At 42.5% G+C, this 21,123-nt stretch overlaps 1 protein-coding gene across 1 annotated transcript in view; it reads left to right on the forward strand.

Moving 5' to 3' along the window:
- The window catches only part of NPSR1 (neuropeptide S receptor 1), a 156,605-nt gene extending 138,164 nt beyond the window's left edge, over positions 1 to 18,441 (forward strand). The window contains 4 exon segments of the mRNA XM_067745597.1: positions 11,614 to 11,700; positions 16,992 to 17,170; positions 18,019 to 18,120; positions 18,260 to 18,441. Coding sequence (XP_067601698.1) covers positions 11,614 to 11,700; positions 16,992 to 17,170; positions 18,019 to 18,120; positions 18,260 to 18,307 — 416 coding nt within the window. The 3' untranslated portion in view covers positions 18,308 to 18,441.
- Positions 18,442 to 21,123: the final 2,682 nt, after the last annotated feature.

The raw sequence follows: 21,123 nt of genomic DNA on the forward strand, positions 1-21,123 counted from the left end.
AAGAACAAGAGTAATCAGAGGGGATAAACACAAATGCATTCATTTTATTCTCTGTGGGTGGCTGGCGATGGTCAAAGATCAGAATATTTGTCTGAAAAAAAAAGATGGATGAAGGCATCCTTCCTATATCAGATATCAAAGAAATACACCAAATAGTTGTTGAACAATCATAGAATTACATGAAAGGGGGACTAGAACAGGACAGAAACTCTAAAGGAAACCTAAGGTATTTAGGGTATGATGAAGTAGTTCAGACTGATAGGAAAATAGAGATTGTTTGAAAATTAGTGTTGTTGAGAAAACTAACCAACTATTTTGAAATAGATGGATAGGTAAATAAATAAAAAAAATACACATGATTGCTACCTTATATGCTATAAGGAAATAAAGTTCTGATTAAGGGAAAGAAAAGAAAATATACAAATTATTGTTTATAATCAGGAAAAATTGAAAAAGGTATGAACATCCTACAATGAGGGATTAAGTACATTAATTATACAGCCATACAGTGAAATACTACAGCTCTAAAAATTATTGTATAGTATGCTTATTGCCTCAGAAAGATGTTTACGATGTATTAGATTAAGAAGGAGAAAGCTGTATGGTGTTGCCTTTATAAATGTGTGAATATATAATATACAATAGAATATATAAGTGCATGTACAGATAGATGATAGCTGGATGGACAGATAGATAGAAAATGTCAGGGAGGACAAGTACTAAATGTTATAGTGATTAACTCTGAGTGGTAGAACCTTAGTTGACTTTTATTTTCTTCTTTTATTTATTTATTTTTGTGTGTGCTTGGACACTGAGAGGTCTAACGCTGAGACTGTATACATATATTCATTTTGTAAAAATTATCATCTATCTTTTACAAATGGAAATCATATTAATTTTTAAATTATACATATCTGTATAGATATATCATTGCCTGGGGAGCTTTTCAAGTGAGTTGTCACTTAACAGAGTGCATGACCCTAGTGTGATGGTGAACAGATCAAGTGTAGTGTGACCAGAAGGCTTTGGAAGGTCCAGAGCTTTGGGTTGGAAGGATGCATGGGGAAAAGGAGGATGTTTTAGTATGCTCAGGCACCACAACAATATACCACAGTGGGTGGCTTAAAGAACAAATTATTTTATCACAGTTTTAGAGACTCGAAATCCAAGATCAAGGTACCAGCCAGTTCTGTTCCTGGTAAGAGCTCTCTTCTTGGATTGCAGATGTCTGCTGCTGCCTTCTTGCTATCTCCTCACATGGCAGAGAGGAGAGAGACAGAGAAATCTTTCTAATGTCTCTTCTTATAAGGGCACTAATCCCATTGTAGGGTTCCTGCTCTCGTGATCTCATCTAACTCTATTTCCCAAAGGCCCCATCTCTAAATACCATCACATTGGGGATTAGGGCTTCAACCTATGAATTTTGTGGGGACACAAAAATTCAGTCCATAACAGGGGAAGAGTCAGGAAAAAAAAAGAGATGGTGGAAAAAAACAAAGACTGACCAAATGAGAATAGACAAAAGCTATTTTTTCAAAGCTTGCTATAGCAACGGAGTCAGCCACCATCACTTGTCTCTTGGCAGAAATACAAAAGCAGGCAGTGGAGTGAGAAAGTCTCCAGGACGTCCTGATTGGTGGCTGTTGGCATGTGGAAGCTGTAAGTGTGCTGACTAGAAGCATGGCATCCTGTGTGATGTGTTAGGGGTGTGTATTTGGCTTTCTCAGGATGGCTTTAAGTAAAAAACAGGGGCAAATATTATAGAAGCTGTCAGTCATTTATCAAGTCTTGGCTATTTGGGGTAGACTGTTACAGGTATTCTTATTTGGCTTATGGACTGTGAGATAGAGACAGTGGTCTGACTTCCTCCAAGTCTGAGTTGCACATAGCAGATTGGCTTCCTGGTCTGGTTACTGTAGATAATGGGTTGGTTTCCTGGGCTGGTTGCTGCAGAGTGTGAGTCAGAGTTCCATCTTAAATATGATCTGGCCACCATCCATTTGTTTGTTCAGTCTGTCAACACAGACTGACAAGACAGAGGGACAGACAGAGCACTTACTGTCAGCCACTTCTGGGTCCTTTCCATACTTTACCTCCCTGAATCCTTACAGAACCCTGAAAGGTGATATTATCATCTATCTTTTGCACATGGAAGACAGGCTCGAGGGTAAAGCAATTTGCTTGTTTTCATAGGTAGCGCATGACACAGCAGGATTCAAATGCACATATGATTGGCTAGAAAGCCTATGTTTTCTCCTCTACATCAAGCTCCCTCTCAGGAAGAAGGACATGACAGAAAGGAAGGTGGTGAATGACTGAAAAAAGAGTTCAAACTAAAAGAAACCAAACCAACCATTTTTTTAATTAAAAAACCCAAACAGGATTGTTGGCATGGCTGTCTTTCACCAGCCTCCCTGCTGTGCTTGGCCTTCAGAGCACTATTCCAGAATCACCTCCCGAAGTGTTTTGTTTTGATATATTTAAAAATCTAAAAGGTGACCTAATTTTGTTTAAGTAGGCTGAGCTCTTCCTGTACTTTCAGATTTAAATCAGATTGCTTTAAACCCTTGTCCTGTGATTTCTGCAGGTTCCAGGAGACTGCTGTGTCCTCTCTCCCTGTCCCTCTGAGTTCTTACCCCACTGTCTCACCTCCAACAGCTCTTCTGTTCCCTCTGATCCTGGTCCAACGAACCATGGAATTCACCTTATTTTCCTTAGGTTTGAGGTGATGAAAAGTTTCCACATTCTGTCAGCTACCCCACCACCCGGGGTATCTCCCACCCCTTTTTTCTCAGCAGGACTTTCACCATTGTGGTTGGGCCCCTGTCTCTCTCCAGAGTGCCTCATTTCTCACTGCTACTTGATTTTCCAGTCCCTGCACTCTTGGGTTTCCCCCATCCTCTAGTCCCTGAGATATTACAAAGCCACATAGAGATCCATTTTCCCACTGATACACAGTATGCCATTACTCCTCCCCAGAGGTGGAAATGGCTACAGTCAGTTTTTATTCTTTAATAAAGTTTATATGTCCATCACACCTATGTTTTAGTTGTCTGTATCTTTATATCAGCATCACTGACCCCTTTCTGGAATGAGGAGCAGGCAGATGGTGGTTTCAAAAGCCTGTATACTCTCTACATCTTATTCATAAGCAGAACTCACTTGGTTTTCTATCTGTCATTACAGCCAAGTAGCTCTGGAGTTGGCTGGTAAGTAGGATCTCCAGTGGTGTTAGTACCCCAGGATTACTGCTCATCAATGAGGGGACATAAGCAATGATTAGCGTGAACAGAAGCTCACTTTGTAAACACAGGCTGCAAAATTCAAGTTTAAGAATCACTCTTCTTTCTGGCAAGTATGTCTATTTCTCCCCCTCAAAGGCTGACAGAAAGGAAAGGAAAGAACTATTTAATAAATGATCTACAGACTTTCCCAAAAACAAGTGTGTGGAAAGCGAGAGGTAGAGAATATGAGGTTTCCAATCCCGTAGGTTATCTTTCATAAATGAGCTTGCTCTTGATGCCCAGGGTGTTTACTCCTATAAAACAGAACATTTATCGCATGGGGGCAGGAGATGGGGGAGGTGCACCCATGAAATATATGAAGTATAAGATATCTGATATAACTGAGTCTGTCCATTATGACTTGGAAGATGTGATGTGATCCATGCTATATCCAAAGTACATGTTTCCAATTAAATGGGGCAGAAAGAGGTGAAGAAAAATTTTTGGATTAGGAAGTGGGTTAGAGTCCTGTTCACCTCTAACTAAATGAACTTGAAATAAGCTCATTAAGTACCTTTCTTCATCAGTACATGAGAGTAAAATGGCTTCTTTGCAATCAACACCATCAGCAAAAGACATAAAAGAACTTTATGAAAAATATATACATATATAAATAAATGACACTTATAGCATGTTCGTGGATAGTAAGATTCAGTACCATAAAGATGTCAATTCTCCTCAAATGATCTACAGATTAATGCAGTTCCAATCAAAGCTGAAATGGGACATTTTACTGAGCTTGACAAGCCAATTTAAAAACATACATGGAAAGAGAGAGACAAACCGTATGCTAACACATATATATGGAATTTAAGAAAAAAAAAATGTCATGAAAAACCTAGGGGTGAAACAGGAATAAAGACACAGACTTACTAGAGAATGGACTTGAGGCTATGGGGAGGGGGAAGGGTAAACGGTGACAAAGCGATAAAGAGGCATGGACATATATACACTACCAAACGTAAGGTAGATAGCTAGTGGGAAGCAGCCGCATAGCACAGGGAGATCAGCTCGGTGCTTGGTGACCGCCTGGAGGGGTGGGATAGGGAGGGTGGGAGGGAGGGAGATGCAAGCGGGAAGAGATATGGGAATATATGTATATATATAACTGATTCATTTTGTTGTGAAGCTGAAACTAACATACCATTGTAAAGCAATTATACTCCAATAAAGATGTTAAAAAAAAAAAAAAAGAACACTTACAACTCAACAATAAAAATTTTTTTAAATGGGAAAAAAAAAAAAAAAACATACATGGAAATTTCAAGCACCAAGAAAAAGCCATGAAGACAGTTCTGGAGAAGTAGAACAAGGTAGTAGAGGTTTACTGAACCAAATATTGATTTATCATAAAGTTAGAATGATTAATAGAGTATGGTATTGACACAATTCAATAGAAAAATGGAAAATAAAACAGCCCCCAAATAGACCTACACATATATGAGAACTTGATACATGTCAGAAGATCATAGGGAAAGAAATGAAATTGGAACTTCACCTCAATTCTTAGGCAAAATTACATTCCAGGAAGTTATAGACTTAAATGTGAAATGTAAGACTTTAAAAAATTTTTAAAGAAAATGTAGGGTGTTATTTTTATGACAGTAGAATAAAGGAATTCTTAAACGAGATACAAGATACAAGGTACATTAAACCAAAAAATTGATGGATAAATTTGACTCTATTTATATTTAAAAGTCAAGCCAAAAGGTGGGAGAAGCTATTTGCAACACGTAATCCGGGAAAATGTATGAAGAATGTATGAAGAACTCCTGAAAATCAATCAAATATATTTTTTAAAAAGATAAATAGAAGAAAAATGAGCAAGGCACAAACAGACATTTCACAGGAGGGAAAAGAGAAACAGCCAAAAATAAGATTCTCAACCTCATTGATAAATCAGGAAAGTGTGCATTTAAACTTCAATTAGATACAATTTTCCACTCACAGGACTGGTAAAAAATTTGAAGTCTGTTATTTCTAAGTATTGACAAAGATATAAACCTCATGGTTCATCTGGCAATATCACTCCTAAAAAACTCAGTAGACTTCTGATTTATTTGCTTCCAGTCAGTTTCACATGCCAGCAATCACCATATTCAAAAAGTCTTTCTGAAAATAATTCTCAGGTCTGACTTGTTTCTTTGCTTCCTCATCCAATCCCTTTCCCCTAACTGAATAGAAGCTAGCTTGAAGCCATCTGAAACAATAGGTGGGAGGCCACATCCTTAGTCTGGTCTTCCCCTCATTGCTGGTTTAAACTCCTCACTGTAATAACTGAATTTGGTTTCAGGTTTCATCGGCACAAGACCTGCACACTCAGAAGCTATACACATTTGCATTTGCATTTTGTACCCGGCCACGCAAAGTATACAGCTGGTGCCACGAGGGGCTAGGAGCAATTGACCCTTGCAACTCTACAAGATCCCAAATTTTAGGACATACTTTTAACTTCCTTTCATTTTTGTTCATAAACCAACCAACTCTTGTCTGAGTTCATCTCTTTTTTCTAATACTTTGCTAAACACAGCTGGTGGCAATCAACACACACTATTAACATTCTGTTTATCAACTGTGGTAGTTAATTTTGTGTCAACTTGATTGCCCTAGACAGACAGCTGGCAAAACATTATTTCTAGGTGTGTCTGGAGTGCATTCCTGGAAGCATTTGAATCTGTAGACTAAGTAAAGAAGATCGTCCTTACCAATGCCAGTGAGAATCATCCAATCCACTGAAGGCTTGAAGAGGATAAAAAGGCAAAGGAAGTGTAAATTTGCTCGAGCTGGGACATCCATCTTGTCCTGCTCTCGTGCATCAGCATTTCTGGTTCTTGGGACTTCAGACTAGGATTTAGAGATTTACACCATTGGCTGCCTGTTTCTCCAGCATTTGGACTTAGACTTATACCATCATCTCCCCTGGTATTTCTCCCATGAAAATGCCTTTGGATTTGGGCTGAATTATACCACCAGCTTTCCTGGTTCTCCAGCTTGCAGACAGCAGATTATGGGATTTCTCAGCCTCCATAACTGCATGAATCAATTTCTATTACAAATTTCCACATATATATATATATCCTATTGGTTCTGCTTCTCTGGAGAGTCCTAACTCCACACCACCCTTGTACCCTCCCTGGGGGTCCAGTCTCAGTAGGCACACAATCTGCCTTCCAAAGCATCACATATAACAGTTCTATCCAATGCATCTGTAGTGTCCCAGCTTTCCCTATCAATTTCCTTATTACCTGCTGCCTGCTCACTAGGCCAATGCCACATGTTTTAGGTTTGTGTTATGACAGCACTGCATATGAAGCACCAATCTCTGCTTTAGTTAAGGAAACTCTAGCAGCTATACCAGAGAAACCCCCAAATACAGTAGCCTTAAAATAGAAGTTTGTTTCTTGTTCAATTAAAGTCCAATTAACAGTAAAGGTCAAAGGGATGGATACACAGTCATTCAGAAACTCAAGCAGATGGAGATTCTGCCACTCTTAACAGATGGCTGCTAAGGTATTGCTTAGCATCAGCATCCAGCAGTCTGGGGAGGGGGGAAGAGAGAGTCAAGGATTACTCAGGGGGTTTATCTGAGCCAGGCCTGGGAATGGTACATATGGATTCTTCCCATGTTCCTAGAGGCAGAACTTAGTCACATGACTACCCCCTGCTGAAAGGGAGACTGGGAAATGTTGTCTCTCTGTGTGCCCCGGGGGCAAAGAAAGGATTTGGTGTATAGCTAACCTGTCTCTGCCACAATTATTTTAGGTCTGTCAGGGTTCCTGGTTCTGCCTGAGCTGAGGCGCTGAGCAACAGAAAAGGCTGTGAGTTAGGTAAGTTAGGTCATACCTCCTCCTATCTAGCTATGACCTCCTATAAAAAACAAAAGGAAGTGGCCAAAGTCCTGCAGCTAAGCAGATGAGACATAACATGCTAAAAATAGTTAACATTCAGGTTATATTCGTAGATAAAGAAGTCATCAATGATCAGAAACTGAAAATGAATTTTAAGTTTAAAAATTTTAGAAATCAGGCAATCAGGCATAACAGCTAAAATGTTTAATTTTTAAAATAAACCTGAAGTACATAAAGTTCCCAACATATGAAAACATATTTATTTTAAAATATTAACCAGGTAGTCTTCCTTGTTAACAAACAAATCACCTGGACTCATTGTAGGTCCATTGTAGGTCCCCTCCACCCACCAGGAATAAATTCTGCTTCACTTAAAATCCCTAGATACCACTGGTTCCCCTTCATGGGCTCAGCGCACAAGAAAAATAGGTTCCCAGTGACTCTGCAAGGGGCATGAAGCATGGGAAGGTAAGGAGCAGGAACTGGCCACTTGGACACTAACCCTCCAGCGTGGGCCCCCACTAGGGATGCATCCTTGAACTAAGACAGCCTAAGGCAGCATGCTGCTTTCAGTCCTGAATCTAATCGACCCACCGCCTCTCGGCTACCCCCTATTAATGCACAGTGACTGCTGAATTTAACTGCTTTTCTGGCTCCAGCTCAGCCCCATGGCCTGAGTAGAAATAATGCTTTCATCTCCCAATAAAGGAGAATACTGGGATTTTACAGCTCAGCTCACTTTGAAGAGCCATCTTTAGGAGCTGGAGGCTTTGCATTTCCTAGAGGGGTCAGATTAAATATGCTTTTCACTGATCTCATTGGGAGATCGAAGGGCAGGAGTTGATTATATTGTCACCCATTTGCTCTATGGAAAGTACTGCAAGTTTCCATTTTAAGCAGATTTCAGAGCACAAATGTCATTCTCGAGAAGTTTTCTGAAAAATCAACTAAGTCTTCAGAGCCATACTGTTTAGGAGCCAGCTGTTAGTCCAGCAAATGGAGATACTTTGAAAAGACACAATTTAAAAAAAAATAAATTTATTAATTTTATTTATTTTTCTATTTTTGGCTGCATTGGGTCTTTGTTGCTGCACATGGGCTTTCTCTAGTTGCAGCGAGTGGGGGCTACTCTTCGTTGGGGTGCGTGGGCTTCTCATCAGGTGGTTCTCTTGGTGCGAAGCACAGGCTCTAGGCATGTGGGCTTCAGTAGTTGTGGCACTCGGGCACAGTAGTTGTGGCTCACAGGCTCTAGAGCACAGGCTCAGTAGCTGTAGTGCATGGGCTTAGTTGCTCCGCGACATGTGGGATCTTCCCAGACCAGGGCTCGAACCTGTGTCCCCTGCATTGGCAGGCGGATTCTTAACCAATGCGCCACCAGGGAAACCCAAAAAGATACAATTTGATCTGCTGTCTTTTTTTTTTTTTTTTTTTTTTAAAGAAGATGTTGGGGGTAGGAGTTTATTAATTCATTTATTTATTTTTGCTGTGTTGGGTCTTCGTTTCTGTGCGAGGGCTTTCTCTAGTTGTGGCAAGCAGGGGCCACTCTTCATCGCGGTGCACGTGCCTCTCACTATTGTGGCCTCTCTTGTTGTGGAGCACAGGCTCCAGACACCCAGGCTCAGTAGTTGTGGCTCACGGGCCTAGTTGTTCCGCGGCGTGTGGGATCCTCCCAGACCAGGGCTCGAACCCGTGTCCCCTGCATTAGCAGGCAGATTCTCAACCACTGCGCCACCAGGGAAGCCCTGATCTGCTGTCTTTTACTTGCCTCCCATGGCTATAATCCCACCCTGATAATTATTTGATGTATACAATTCCTATATACAGATAACATTGTATAATAGCCTATCTAAATGTATATGGTAATATCTTCTGTTCACTTCCATAAAGGCAGCTCATACCTCCTGAAATACTGTTAAAACCTATTCATCCCAACTAATAAGGGAATTGACATTCTCAGTGTGGGGCTTGGCATCTTGAATACATTATTTTATTTTAATTATCAAAATAACTCTGTGAGTTTGATGTTTTATGCTTCATGTTTGAAAGTGGGAAACGGAGGCTAGAAACAGTAGGCAATTTGCATAAGGTGACACCGCTAGTAAGTTGTGGAGCTGGAGGGTGTATTCAGGTTTGACCCTAAAGTCTGTATCCTTTCCAAGATATCACCTTGAAAATCAAGGCTTTTCAGCCTTGACACTATCAGTGTTTTGAACTAGATAATTCTTTTTTGTGAGGGGCTGTTCTGTGTACTGAAGGATGTTTAGCAGCATCCTGGCCTCTGCCCACTAGATGCCAGTAGCACCCACCCCCAATCATTTGTGACAATCAAAAATGTGTCCAGGGCTTCCCTGGTGGCGCAGTGGTTGAGAGTCCGCCTGCCGATGCAGGGGACACGGGTTCGTGCCCTGGTCTGGGAAGATCCCACATGCCGCAGAGCGGCTGGGCCCATGAAGCCATGGCCGCTGAGCCTGCGCGTCCGGAGCCTGTGCTCCGCAAGGGGGGAGGCCACAACAGTGAGAGGCCTGCGTACTGCAAAAAGACATTTCCAAATATAACCCAGGGGGCAATATCGCCCTCACTTGAGAACCACGGCTGTAAATGCTTCTGAAGCACTTGCTTCCTTACACCGCTGAAGTTTTGTGGTGCTGTGAAATGCACGGAATGACTTGAAGGCCCTAATAGGGCCTAGGAGTGGCCTTCCAGGGGAGACATTAAGAAATAAAAATCAATTCTAATTAGCATTTCAGTTCATTGCACATAAAAAGCCCCTTATTCCTATGATTCCTGCTAACAGTTTGTCCTCTCCAGTGAGTAAGTGTTCCCGCTGTGAAAACACTCAGAAGCTTCGATGGCTGGTTGTTGTCTCAGAAATTCAGCCCAAACTCCTCAGGGAGACATTCAAGGTCTTCCCACTTTGGCCTCAGTTCTTCTCCCCACTCTCAAATCCAGCGTCCTCTCAGGCTCCAGCCAAGCGAGAGGACTCACCGAGGTCCAAACGCTTCCTACATTTTCTTGTTTCCGTGTCTTGGCTGAGGACGTTCCCTCTGCTTCACACGTCTTTCCCAATCCCACGCCCCTACCCCCGGCTCTGCCTTGGGAATCTCTGCCTCTGCCACGCGGCCTCCTCTGCCTAACGGTAAGGGGGTGGCTTACTTCTTCGTTCATAGTCGGGTTTTGGTTTTCGTCGCTCTCATCTCACCCAGCCATGTGCGGAGTGTGTGATCTTTCCTGCTGGATTGAAAGTTCCTAGAGAAGAGGAACTGTATTTTAGCCTATTTTGTTTGGTCCTTATCTCTTAGCAGATGTGCTATGCTTGGTGGGTTGGACTGGATTGGATTGGAGAGGGGGTAGAATAAATAGTGCAAAGGTAAATTTCACACCAGTTTCCATGAGGATTTAAATACACTTCAAACGTGAAATCTGAAAGATGTAGTGAGGACCAGCGAGCACAGTAGTTGGCCTCTAGGGTATAACCGCCCTGCCCCATATGACTCAGGTGCCCTGGGTGGGCCTCTGACCTGGGCCACCAATAGAGTTGTGCCCCTTGAGCCTTAATCAATGGCACGCAGCTGAGGGTGTGTGGGGCTAGCATTCTATCCATGACTCCCTCATTGAGGGTATGCCCTGGGGCAGGTCTGCATATATCCAGAGAGAGGGCACCTTTTCACAATTTTCACAAAGGCACCATATGGTCTGGTAGAAGCCCTGACAGTAAAAACTCTCCCACAACATCAAGGCACCTTATGTACAACATCTCCATCCCCAAATTTGTCATCTAACTACTCCTTCTACTACGAATTATTGCACTGAATTCTGCCCATCCTAATCAGTATTTGTTTCACCACTACTTCTTGACTAGAGAGAGGTTTATATTAACTCGTTCAACAAATATTTATTCATCATTCACTAAGTTTAGAGGATGCAGAAACAATAAAGTCTCTGTCTCCATTAAGCTTACATTCTAGTGGATCCTTACATTTAACCCTCACACGTTTTACTATCAAACAACCCACATAGGCTTAAAGTTATAACCAGGCTCCTACTTGGGACAGGTTTTTATTATAGCCCCGCTTGAGCTTTTCTCGAGAGTAGGGTTTCTGAGTTAAATGAGTACGTTAGTCTGGGGTAACAATTCTAGGCAAACCGCTTTGCCCTAGGTTGCTGAAGGGACAAGACGGGTGTCTCAGCATCGCCCCCTGTGGTCACATGGCTAATTCCAGCTTCAGTTGATTCAGGGCATCCAGCCAAGCCTGTTGAGAGAGTATGGATGTCCCAATGCATTTGCATTTTATATTAAGCTGCAAACTGAGCAGTTTCCAGCATCCAGCCCAGAGTCATCTTTAGGAAAATGTCCAAGGAGGGTCTTCCTGGGCATAGGTGAGGAAGATGGAAGTGGTCCCATGACAACTGTGGGTGTAACCTATGATGCTTCTATTGGCAGAAGCAGCATTTATTTTACCATTCTCCTTTTGTGCCTGCAGATGGAAAGCGGTGCACCATTTCCAACTGAGGGCTCATCTCAAAGGCAAAAATCAATGCCATCAAGTATAGCATTGTCATCATTCTTGGTAAGCAACGTCCCTCCTTTTGTTGCAGAACTGTGTGGACGTTCCAAAAGCAAATTTGTACCTAGAACCTGGTAGGTAGAGAGCCCATACAATTAAAAAATCTGTCTACGGGCACTTCTACCTTTGTCTGTTTAGATAAGAATATGTGAAGCTAATCAGTCCATCTATGCCTCCTTCAAGGGCGGACATTTGGTTTCTAATCACTCTCTTTATGAATATTGTTGTCCACCACAGCCCTGGGGTGCGTAATGTGGAGAAAATCAATTAGGACATAACTAGCTGAAGCTGATGCTCACCATCATCCCGTTGACCCAGTTGCTTTCCTGAAGGCACACTCTCCCCAGGGCTGAAGTCCATCAACCAGAGGAAGACAAAAGTGGCATTCCATTTCTTCTGGATAGTTAATGTCAAGGTCACTATAAATCCTTCCCTAATGGATGCCTTATCTTCTCTCCACCCTACTGTCATCTTCCCTTTCCTTTTCCTTTCTCTCTACTCTTAACACCCATAAAGTCACCTCATCTCAGGAAAAAAAAAAAAAAAAGGTATTTCTAGAGTACCTAATATATGTCAGATTGGTGTATGTTCTTTGTTATTCTCAAACCTTCAAAATTTTCTCTCCCTTCCACCCTCTCAGTTAATGACCCTGATTCTTATTTCACTGAGAAAATACTCTATCAGAATAGAACTTCCTCATTCTCCTGCCTTCACATCCATGGACCTACCTGCATCTCTATCTGTCTGTTCTCCTATTACCATGGATAAACTGTCTCTGCTTCTTTCTAAATCCAAAATGCTCACTTGAGCCCTGTATCCCATTCCTTCCTGCCAACTCAAGATTTGCTTCTCCAGTCATCTCCTCACCCCCACAGATGTCTCCCTTGCCTGGATCGTATGCACACAAGCATACTGTAATAGGTCCCTCGATAAACTCTCCCATAACAGACCCTCTTTAACACTCTCTTTTCTAGCAGAACTCCTCCACTTTTCACCTCTCATTCTCTGGAGTCTATTTCTGTTAACTTTCTTTCCTATTACTCTAGTAAAGGCATCCTTATCAAGGTCACCACAACCAACAAAATGCCAAGTATCAATTCTCAATCTTTACCTTACTTGACTTCTAAGCAACATTTGATTCGTCCTTCTTTGGAACACTTCCTTTGTTTGGAAATTATATCGATGATTTCTACTTGAAATCTCTGTGTATAATTTCTAATAAGCTTATCATACTCGACATGAAAACCCAGAAGTCTCATGCTCTCCTACCTCCTGCAAGATAACTCTTCCTCCTATTGACCCCAGTTCAGTAAATGACAGCATCTTTCACCCAGTGTCCACACCAAAAACCTAAGAATCATCTGTCTGTCATGATTCTATTTCTCTCCCATCTCACATACCTAGTCCATCAGTAAGGCCTAGAGGCTTTACCTACAAAAGAGATCTCGAATCCAACCATTTCTCAGCATCTATGCAATTATTTTTTTGGTCTAAGCTCCCACCAACTTCTCCCTGGAACACTGCAGCTGATCTTCTCTTATTCCTTCCCTGCAAAGCAGCCAATGTGATCTTTTTAAAAATGTAAATCAGACACTATCACTACCCTGCAAACCCACATATAGCTTCCCATTACATTGGAATAAAGTCCTACTTTTTCCCATGTCTTAGATGGCCTCTGTGATCTATCCCCCAGCCAAGTCTCCAACCCCATTCCCCTGCTCTCCCCCTTTCCTATTCTATAACAGTCACAACGGTTTTCTTGCTATTTCTTCAAAATGTCAACTTGTTCATACCTTGCACCGTTTCCCCCACCTGTAATGTTCTGCCTTCAGATGGTGGCATGGCTTATCCCTCACATCATCTTGTTTTCCAACAATACCACCTCTTCAGAAAAACCTCCTTGATAAGTCTTAAATAGCTCTCCTGTAATCTTTACCCTACCTTATTTTTCTTCATATTTCTACTTCTACCTGACAGTATAGGATAGATATTGATCTGCTTATTGTCTGTCTCCCCTGCTGGCATAAGAAATCCATGAGAGCAATGACTTTTGCTTTTGTTTTCCTTACATTATTATCCAAGGCCTTAGGGGGTCCACGCACACTAGGTGCTTAATTAATATTAGTTGAATGAATGAATGAGGTTATGCAAGAAGGAAAGGGATTTGTACCATTTCCTTTTTATTTAGCTCAAATACTACCCCTCCCTACCCTTCTTGCAGCTCTTGGGAGCTCTGGGAGCATAGCTCTCATGTTAGCTCTTCTAGTATATCAAATCACCAGAACCGTCCAGCTCACCTTTCTAAAATGCAGCTGCAAGATGCCAAACAGACCACAAACAGTGTGACTCAGCAAGGAGAACATAGTCACAAAACAACACTGCAGGCAGACCTGGGAATAGAGCATATACCACCCACCAGGGCTCAAAATCCTTTCCCAGAAGCTTCTGAAGAGATCAAAGATTATCTTGCCTTCCCAGATAATCAGAAGCACAGATGCGCATTCCCCGGATGTTGAGTTAGGAAACATATCTTATACATGTGTTTCAGAGCCAATATAGCCTTTCGTAATCAGGCACTATATTCCCAGGCACTGGGCTCCCTTTAGTCAGAGAGCAGTGCTGTCCACAAGGAGGTCAGCCAGTGTCCACAGCCCAATCAGACCCAAACGCTCCTTCCTATAACATTTTGTAATGCCCCTTTACCACGCTGAAATGAAATGTATACATAAAACTATCTAGTTAACATAATTCTTAAAGGATCAATATACAATAATATAAAGGAGGAATAGAAAGAAAATAATTTATAATAAAATAACACAGATTTCAATATAGAAATACTTGGGCACAGCCCAATGAAGTAGTAATAGCTCCAAATGAAAACCAATGCACGTGTGTTTTCATGGAGACATGAAAACTAAGCAGTATTGCTGCCAGTGACTTTATTTTCCCAGCAGGTGAGCAAATCCTGCTAAAGTTCCAAATTAAACAAAGTAATCTTTCCTCTATTTGCAAGGGAATTACACTTCTGGAAGACTCAGTATTTATTTAAAATATTGTATTCATATATAAAACAGAGTTAGGTTTCTAGATTGGGATCATTATAAACAGGGTTCTCTGCCACATAACATTTGAAGGATGTATGGGACATGGGTGGGACTGCCCGTATCGTGCAGGAGGACCGGTATCCCTAGGAAAACCAGAATCCTCCCCTAACACACACAAATACATAAACATGCATTTAAAAAATTCCCCCAAATGGAAGCTTTGCCCCTCCATGCCCCAGAACCACTATTCTGGGCCAATGCCAGGCTTCACCACCTGAGCCCAGAATGTTTAGTGGTCTTTGTGTTTGAATTGCTCCGTTTTAATAGATTGCCAAGGTCTGGGGTAAAAAATGTGTCAGTCCGGGCTTCCCTGGTGGCGCAGTGGTTGGGAGTCCGCCTGCCGATGCAGGGGACGCAGGTTTGTGCCCCAGTCTGGGAGGATCCCACGTGCTGCGGAGCGGCTGGGCCTGTGGGCCATGGCCGCTGGGCCTGCGCGTCCAGAGCCTGTGCTCCACGGCGGGAGGGGTCATAGCAGTGAGAGGCCCGTGTACCGCAAAAAAAAAAAAAAAAAAGTCAGTCAAACCGTTATGGAGGAAAGTTGGTTCCTGCAGCCAGATGGCAAAGGAAGCCTGACTTCTCTGAGGAAAAATCTATGCGTGAGAAAGGGGGAGAAAAAGGGTGGAGAGGATGCAGCAAGAAAGTAGGGGAGCACATGTGTGTGTCCAGTCAACCCCAATAAGGATTATCTCTGTGGTAATAATCTGGGTTCTCCAGAGAAATAAAAGATAGATATATATGTAAAGAGATTATTATAAGCAATTGGCTCACATGATTGTGGAGCTGAGAAGTCCCCAGATCTATAGACCCAGGAGAGCTAAAGGTATAGTTTCAGTCTGAGTCAAAGTGAGAAGCTAGAAGATAGTCAAGCAGACAGAGTGACTCACCTCTCACTCAGCCTTTTTTATTTATTTAAATTTTTTCCCCTAACCAGTGTTAGGAAGATATTTTCTTTTTTAAAAAAATTAATTAATTAATTAATTAATTTTTGGCTACGTTGGGTCTCCATTGCTGAGCACGGACTTTCTCTAGTTGCAGCAAGCGGGGGCTACTCTTCGTTGCAGTGTGCGGGCTTCTCATTGCAGTGTCTTCTCTTGTTGTGGAGCATGGGCTCTAGGTGTGCAGGCTTCAGTAGTTGTGGCACGTGGGCTCAGTAGTTGTGTCTCGTGGGCTCTAGAGTGCAGGTTCAGTAGTTGTGTCTCCTGGGCTCTAGAGCACAGGCTCAGTAGTTGCGGCACGCAGGCTTAGTTGTCCGTGGCATGGGGGATCTTCCTGGACCAGGGATCAAACTCATGTCCCCTGCATTGGCAGGTGGATTCTTAACCACTAGCCACCAGGGAAGTCCCACTCAGCCTTTTCATTGTATTCAAGACTTCAGTGGATAGAATAATGCCCACTCATAGTGGAGAAGACAATCTGCTTTTTTTAGTTTACAAATTCAAATGGTAATCTCATTCAGAAACAGTCTCACAGAAACAACCAGAAATAGCGTTTAACCAAATATCTGGGCACCCCATGACCCAGTTAAGGTGACACATAAAACTGGCCATCACACTCTGGATCTCCATTTCTCATCCCTTTCCTCTGAGGATTTGGATCCAAACAGAAATCAGACAGAGTCTTACCCACACCAACTGATTTGTAAGAGGTATAGGGTGGGTGTTTTCTGGAGTGGCTGACTTAGAAATGGAAAAGAAAATTGAGAATCTTGTGACTTAGCCAGGCTGTGTTTTGAAACATTAGGTACCACCCTTCGCCTCATCTACCGCAAATCAGGAGTCACTATCTGGGCAAAGTGCTCCCTTTTCTGTCTTTTCCCATAGAGTCTCCAAAGGGATTTGCTGGGTTTTCTTTCACACTGTGTAGAATGAGAGGCTAAGGCCATGCTGAACAGTTCCCAGCCTTTCAGTAATCCCTACAGTGGTCAGATTGGAGCCTCCCTTTACAAATAGAGAAGCTCCAGCAAATTTACTCAATTTTAGCAATGCATCTGTGGGATGTAATGTATGTATGTGTAGATGTGTGTGTTTAAGTAAATATGACATTAACGTTAACACACACACAACTGTTCTAAGTATTTCTGAGAGATTCCAGGTGCTAAGGAAGCTCCTAGTTGAAGCTGCAATCAGGGCCAACACAGAGGGCCCCCTGGGCTGTGGGCTGCTATGGTGCTAATGGCTCTTTTCTCCCCAGCCTTCATCTGCTGTTGGAGTCCGTACTTCCTCTTCGATATCTTGGACAATTTCAGCCTCCTTCCAAACACTAAGGAGCGTTTCTATGCCTCTGTGATCATTCAGAACCTGCTGGCCTTGAATAACGCCATCAACCCCCTCATCTACTGTGTTTTCAGCAGCTCCATCTGCTTCCCCTGCGGGTAAGGGGCATTCCTGCCTGGGTCAGACATGGGGATGCCCACTGCAGTCACCTCCAACCTGTGTCTTCCTCATGCCAGAGCTCCCTGGCAGATTATAGATGAGACACTGGAGGGTCAAAAATGTTCTGCTAGTATGACAAATTCAAATCCAGCCTCATCCATGGCTCATGCTTTCTCCTATATTACATCACCTCTTATAGCAACCATCCTAATCAGGTCACATACAGAAGACCTTTTTTTTTAGTTCAAAGCTTCTCTACGTGAGTTGTCGCAATACAATGCCTTGGTGATAGCAGAACATGAAGCATTATTATCATTTTACAGATAAATTCAGGCTCACAAGGTTACATGACATTATTGAGATTATATGAATAATTAGTTGCAGAGCTGAAATTAGATCCCTCCCACATCTACTCAGTCTGCTGTTTTTCAGCTGTTTTTCAGCTGTTTTACTGCACAAGCTACAGGGAATAGCTGGAAAAATCCATAGGATATAGAACAGTAGAATGGTTTCAGGTTTGGGTTTGATGCCCTCCACTGGATCTCTCCTCCATCAATTGACAAGATCTTTCAAGTCCTCCTAGAATTATGGCTGGTAGCATTTCTCAATGATCCTAAAAATCTTTGATAAGTACTAGAATGGCTACCATCCCCTGCCCCCCCTTGCCTCTGGCCTCTCGCTCGTTGCCGCACTCCCCTCCCCTCCCCTTTCCTCTTGTCTCCGTGATAGAATCGTAGAATGGTTTCAGGCTTGGGTTGGATGCTGCCATTGCTGATTCACAGCTACACGTGACCTAGGGAAAGTTATTTAACTTCCATAAACCTCTGTTTCCTGACGTGTAAAAAGGGGCTAACAGCAGTGCCTACCTCTTAGCCAGTGATGTCTCTGTCCATTGGGCTCTGGTCCTGACCAGTAGGAAGGAGGGCTGTGAGTGGTGGGGAAGGAAGGTGAGGGGTATTACATATAAAGTGCTTAGCATAATGTCTGATTCTTAATACAGTCTCCATAACTGTTAGCTCTTAACATCCCTACTTCCCTTTTCATCAGGTCAAATTATTTTTCCTCTGTGCTCTGTTCTTTCTCTAGGGAGCAAAGATCACGGGATTCCAGAATGACATGTCAGGAGAGAACTGAGAGGCATGAGATGCAGATTCTGTCCAAGCCAGAATTCATGTAGACCCTGAGGCAGTGGTATTGCTAGCCTGAGACCCATCGGCTCTCCTGGGTCCCCATCAGCACCCTGGGCATGTGCACGAGGCCTGAGCCAACTTCTCCACCCTGCACTTTTCATCACTTGGGGGATGCACAAGGAAAACACCCTAATGAGTGTGTGTCACCTGCATTGGCAAGTTCTAGCCAATATGAAGTCACATACTATTCACACCAGCCAGGAAAGATGCCCCGTCTTTCCCCACCACTCCCAGCTGTCCGTCCCACTGGTCAGCACCAGAATCAATGGACAGAGACTTCACTGGCCCAGGGCCTAGGCTTGGGCAAGCAGAAGGGACTAAAGAAGCATGGTACATGTGTCTTACAATTACAGTTTAAGAAGTAAATAAAAGTCTTACCTGGGCCTAGATTTTCCTCCCATTTTTGGATTTAAGTTTCAGTAATTGTAGCCAAAGAGATGTTTGTCTTGAAATGCCAACAAATTCACTTCCAGGCATTGAAGCTTTGCGTCTCCTCTGCAGATGGCCTTGGTTGACAGATGGATGTGTTGGCAGCAGCCAACCTCACAGTCTCATTGTATCAACAAATGGTTTGTAGAAAGAACACAAATGCTGGCCCTCCAGAGCAAGGTTGAAATTGAGGGGTACTTTCTCTGGTAGGAAAAGAAATAGTACAAAAAGTCATGGGTCCCTGACCTCCAGGCTCTGCCAGTTGGGACCTGGGTCTCAACACATGGCTTTTCGGCTCTCTGAGGGCTCCTCCCTTTGCATTCTACATTTAGACCACTCTGGGCTCCATTCCTCATACCTCAGGGACACTTCTCTCTCTTTAGCTGGGAGCTGAATTCCTGTGGCTTTTCCAGGCATGATGTTGCTGTAAGATCTTTATCATTTTTGCATGTCGCACCCATTGTCTATCTAACACCTTGGCTGGGAAGCACTGGTGAGGCTTATTTTGACAAGTCCGGAGTTTGGTATATATAAGCATAATCCAAGTGAAATATGACTAAATGTTTTCTAGTCAACTTTTATCATCAGATTTTTCCATAAGTGGAAGTGGAATAATTTAATTTGATTATATATACATCCCCACCCACGGCTCTGGGATGCGCGTGAGCTCCTTATTTTTAGCCTCACATACATTCTTGACATTAAAATCTCCTTGGCAAAACCCTTCTTCCCAGAATTATTCTGAGCTTAAGCCTTTTTTTTTTTTTTTTTTTGGTCTACTGCTAGTGGAGTTATTAAAATCTGCAATATATTTTAATAGCACCCTATTCCTCATTATGGTGTCAACCCAAAGATTTCACATTTAAGGTCACAGTGGCATTTTTCCCATAAACTCTCTCTTTCCAATTCCATCTGACCTTAGGGAAAGTATTTCTTAGCCAGAAATCAGACTCTTCAGTCACCATCTCTCCAAATTATTTTCTGAATTTGAAGAGACTGAATAATCTAGTCGTACGTCTATAGAACAGTTTTGAAGGCTGCCTTCCTTTCTGTCCAATCAGTTAAAAGTGAGAAACCCTGGAAGCTTTGAGTGGTTGAGAAGTGCTTTTTGACATTTCACTTTAAATCAAGATGTGCCACAGAAGACCCACAGAATCATTGCTAAAATAACTGCCTGCATGGGAGCCTATTAACAGCAAAATCTGGCGGCTGTCCTCACTGGCAAAACGGGAGGCCTGGGTTCTTTTGACAGATGCTTTCAACCTCTGTCAAGCTCTGGTCTGCAAAAGACATTACAAGCCTACCTCACCCATCAATAGACCCTGAAAGTTAAGGAGAGAGTTGAGTGAGGGGCTTTGTGCTCCTTAAAAACTGTGAATGTGATTTTGTAGTTGTTGTGGTGCTGTGTCTCCCATTCCCAGTGAAGACTGGAGATCGGTAAGATGCTGGTACAGGCTGCTGCAGGGTAAAGCTGCCGTTAAAATGAAACTTGCTTCATATTGGGGTGGATTCTAGAATCTTCATTCTCATGTATTTTCTGAGCTTGAGGAAACATGATTTAAACATTGAGGAACACTGGTAATTGTTCCATAGTCTTATGACCTTGGACAAATTATTTAATGTCTCTGAGCATCAACTGTCTCATCTGTAGGATGGGAACAAAATAAGTCTGGAGCAGAGGGTCTTGTGGGTTCTTTAGAGATACAGGTTCTGAGATTGTAAAGACTTAAATTACATCCAGAGAGTCAGAGCTTCTGGAATTTCTTCCCCAGGGGACCAATGACTGTATGACTCAAAGCTGAGTTATTTGCTCTTCAGAAGTTGTAACTTCCCCCTCTATCACCATGAAGTGAGAGAAACATCATTTCCTAATTGGGAAATACAGTTTGAGCTCTTGGAGAAAGTGAGCAGCTTAGTGATGTGATGTCACCGCTTGTAGCCTTGGATGCCCAAGTTGGGGCAGAGAAGCCAGCAGGGTGCTATATAAAATAAAGGTGCTTACTTCCCACATCAAGATGTCAAAGAAATGGTTACATTATCTCATAGCTTTAGGCACAGGTGAAAATTTAGGATAACGAGAATAAGTGTGTTTAATATATTTAGCCATGCTAGAGAAAATGTGTCTCCGCTTTACTGAACTAAATTAAATATAAATGGTAAAAACTTCTCTACTTTCAGGGCTTGTGTTGAGCATAATTTAATGGAAGTTTAATTTTGCCAAGCAACATCTCCTACTTTTTCCCCCCAGAAACTGGTAATACCTTTTTAATGGCTTTAGTTTGTGATTATGATGAGAAAAAATGTATTCCTTCTCAACCAAACAAACATGCA

Source organism: Pseudorca crassidens, chromosome 8, assembly GCF_039906515.1.
Source record: "Pseudorca crassidens isolate mPseCra1 chromosome 8, mPseCra1.hap1, whole genome shotgun sequence".
In the NCBI taxonomy this organism is placed as follows: domain Eukaryota; kingdom Metazoa; phylum Chordata; class Mammalia; order Artiodactyla; family Delphinidae; genus Pseudorca; species Pseudorca crassidens.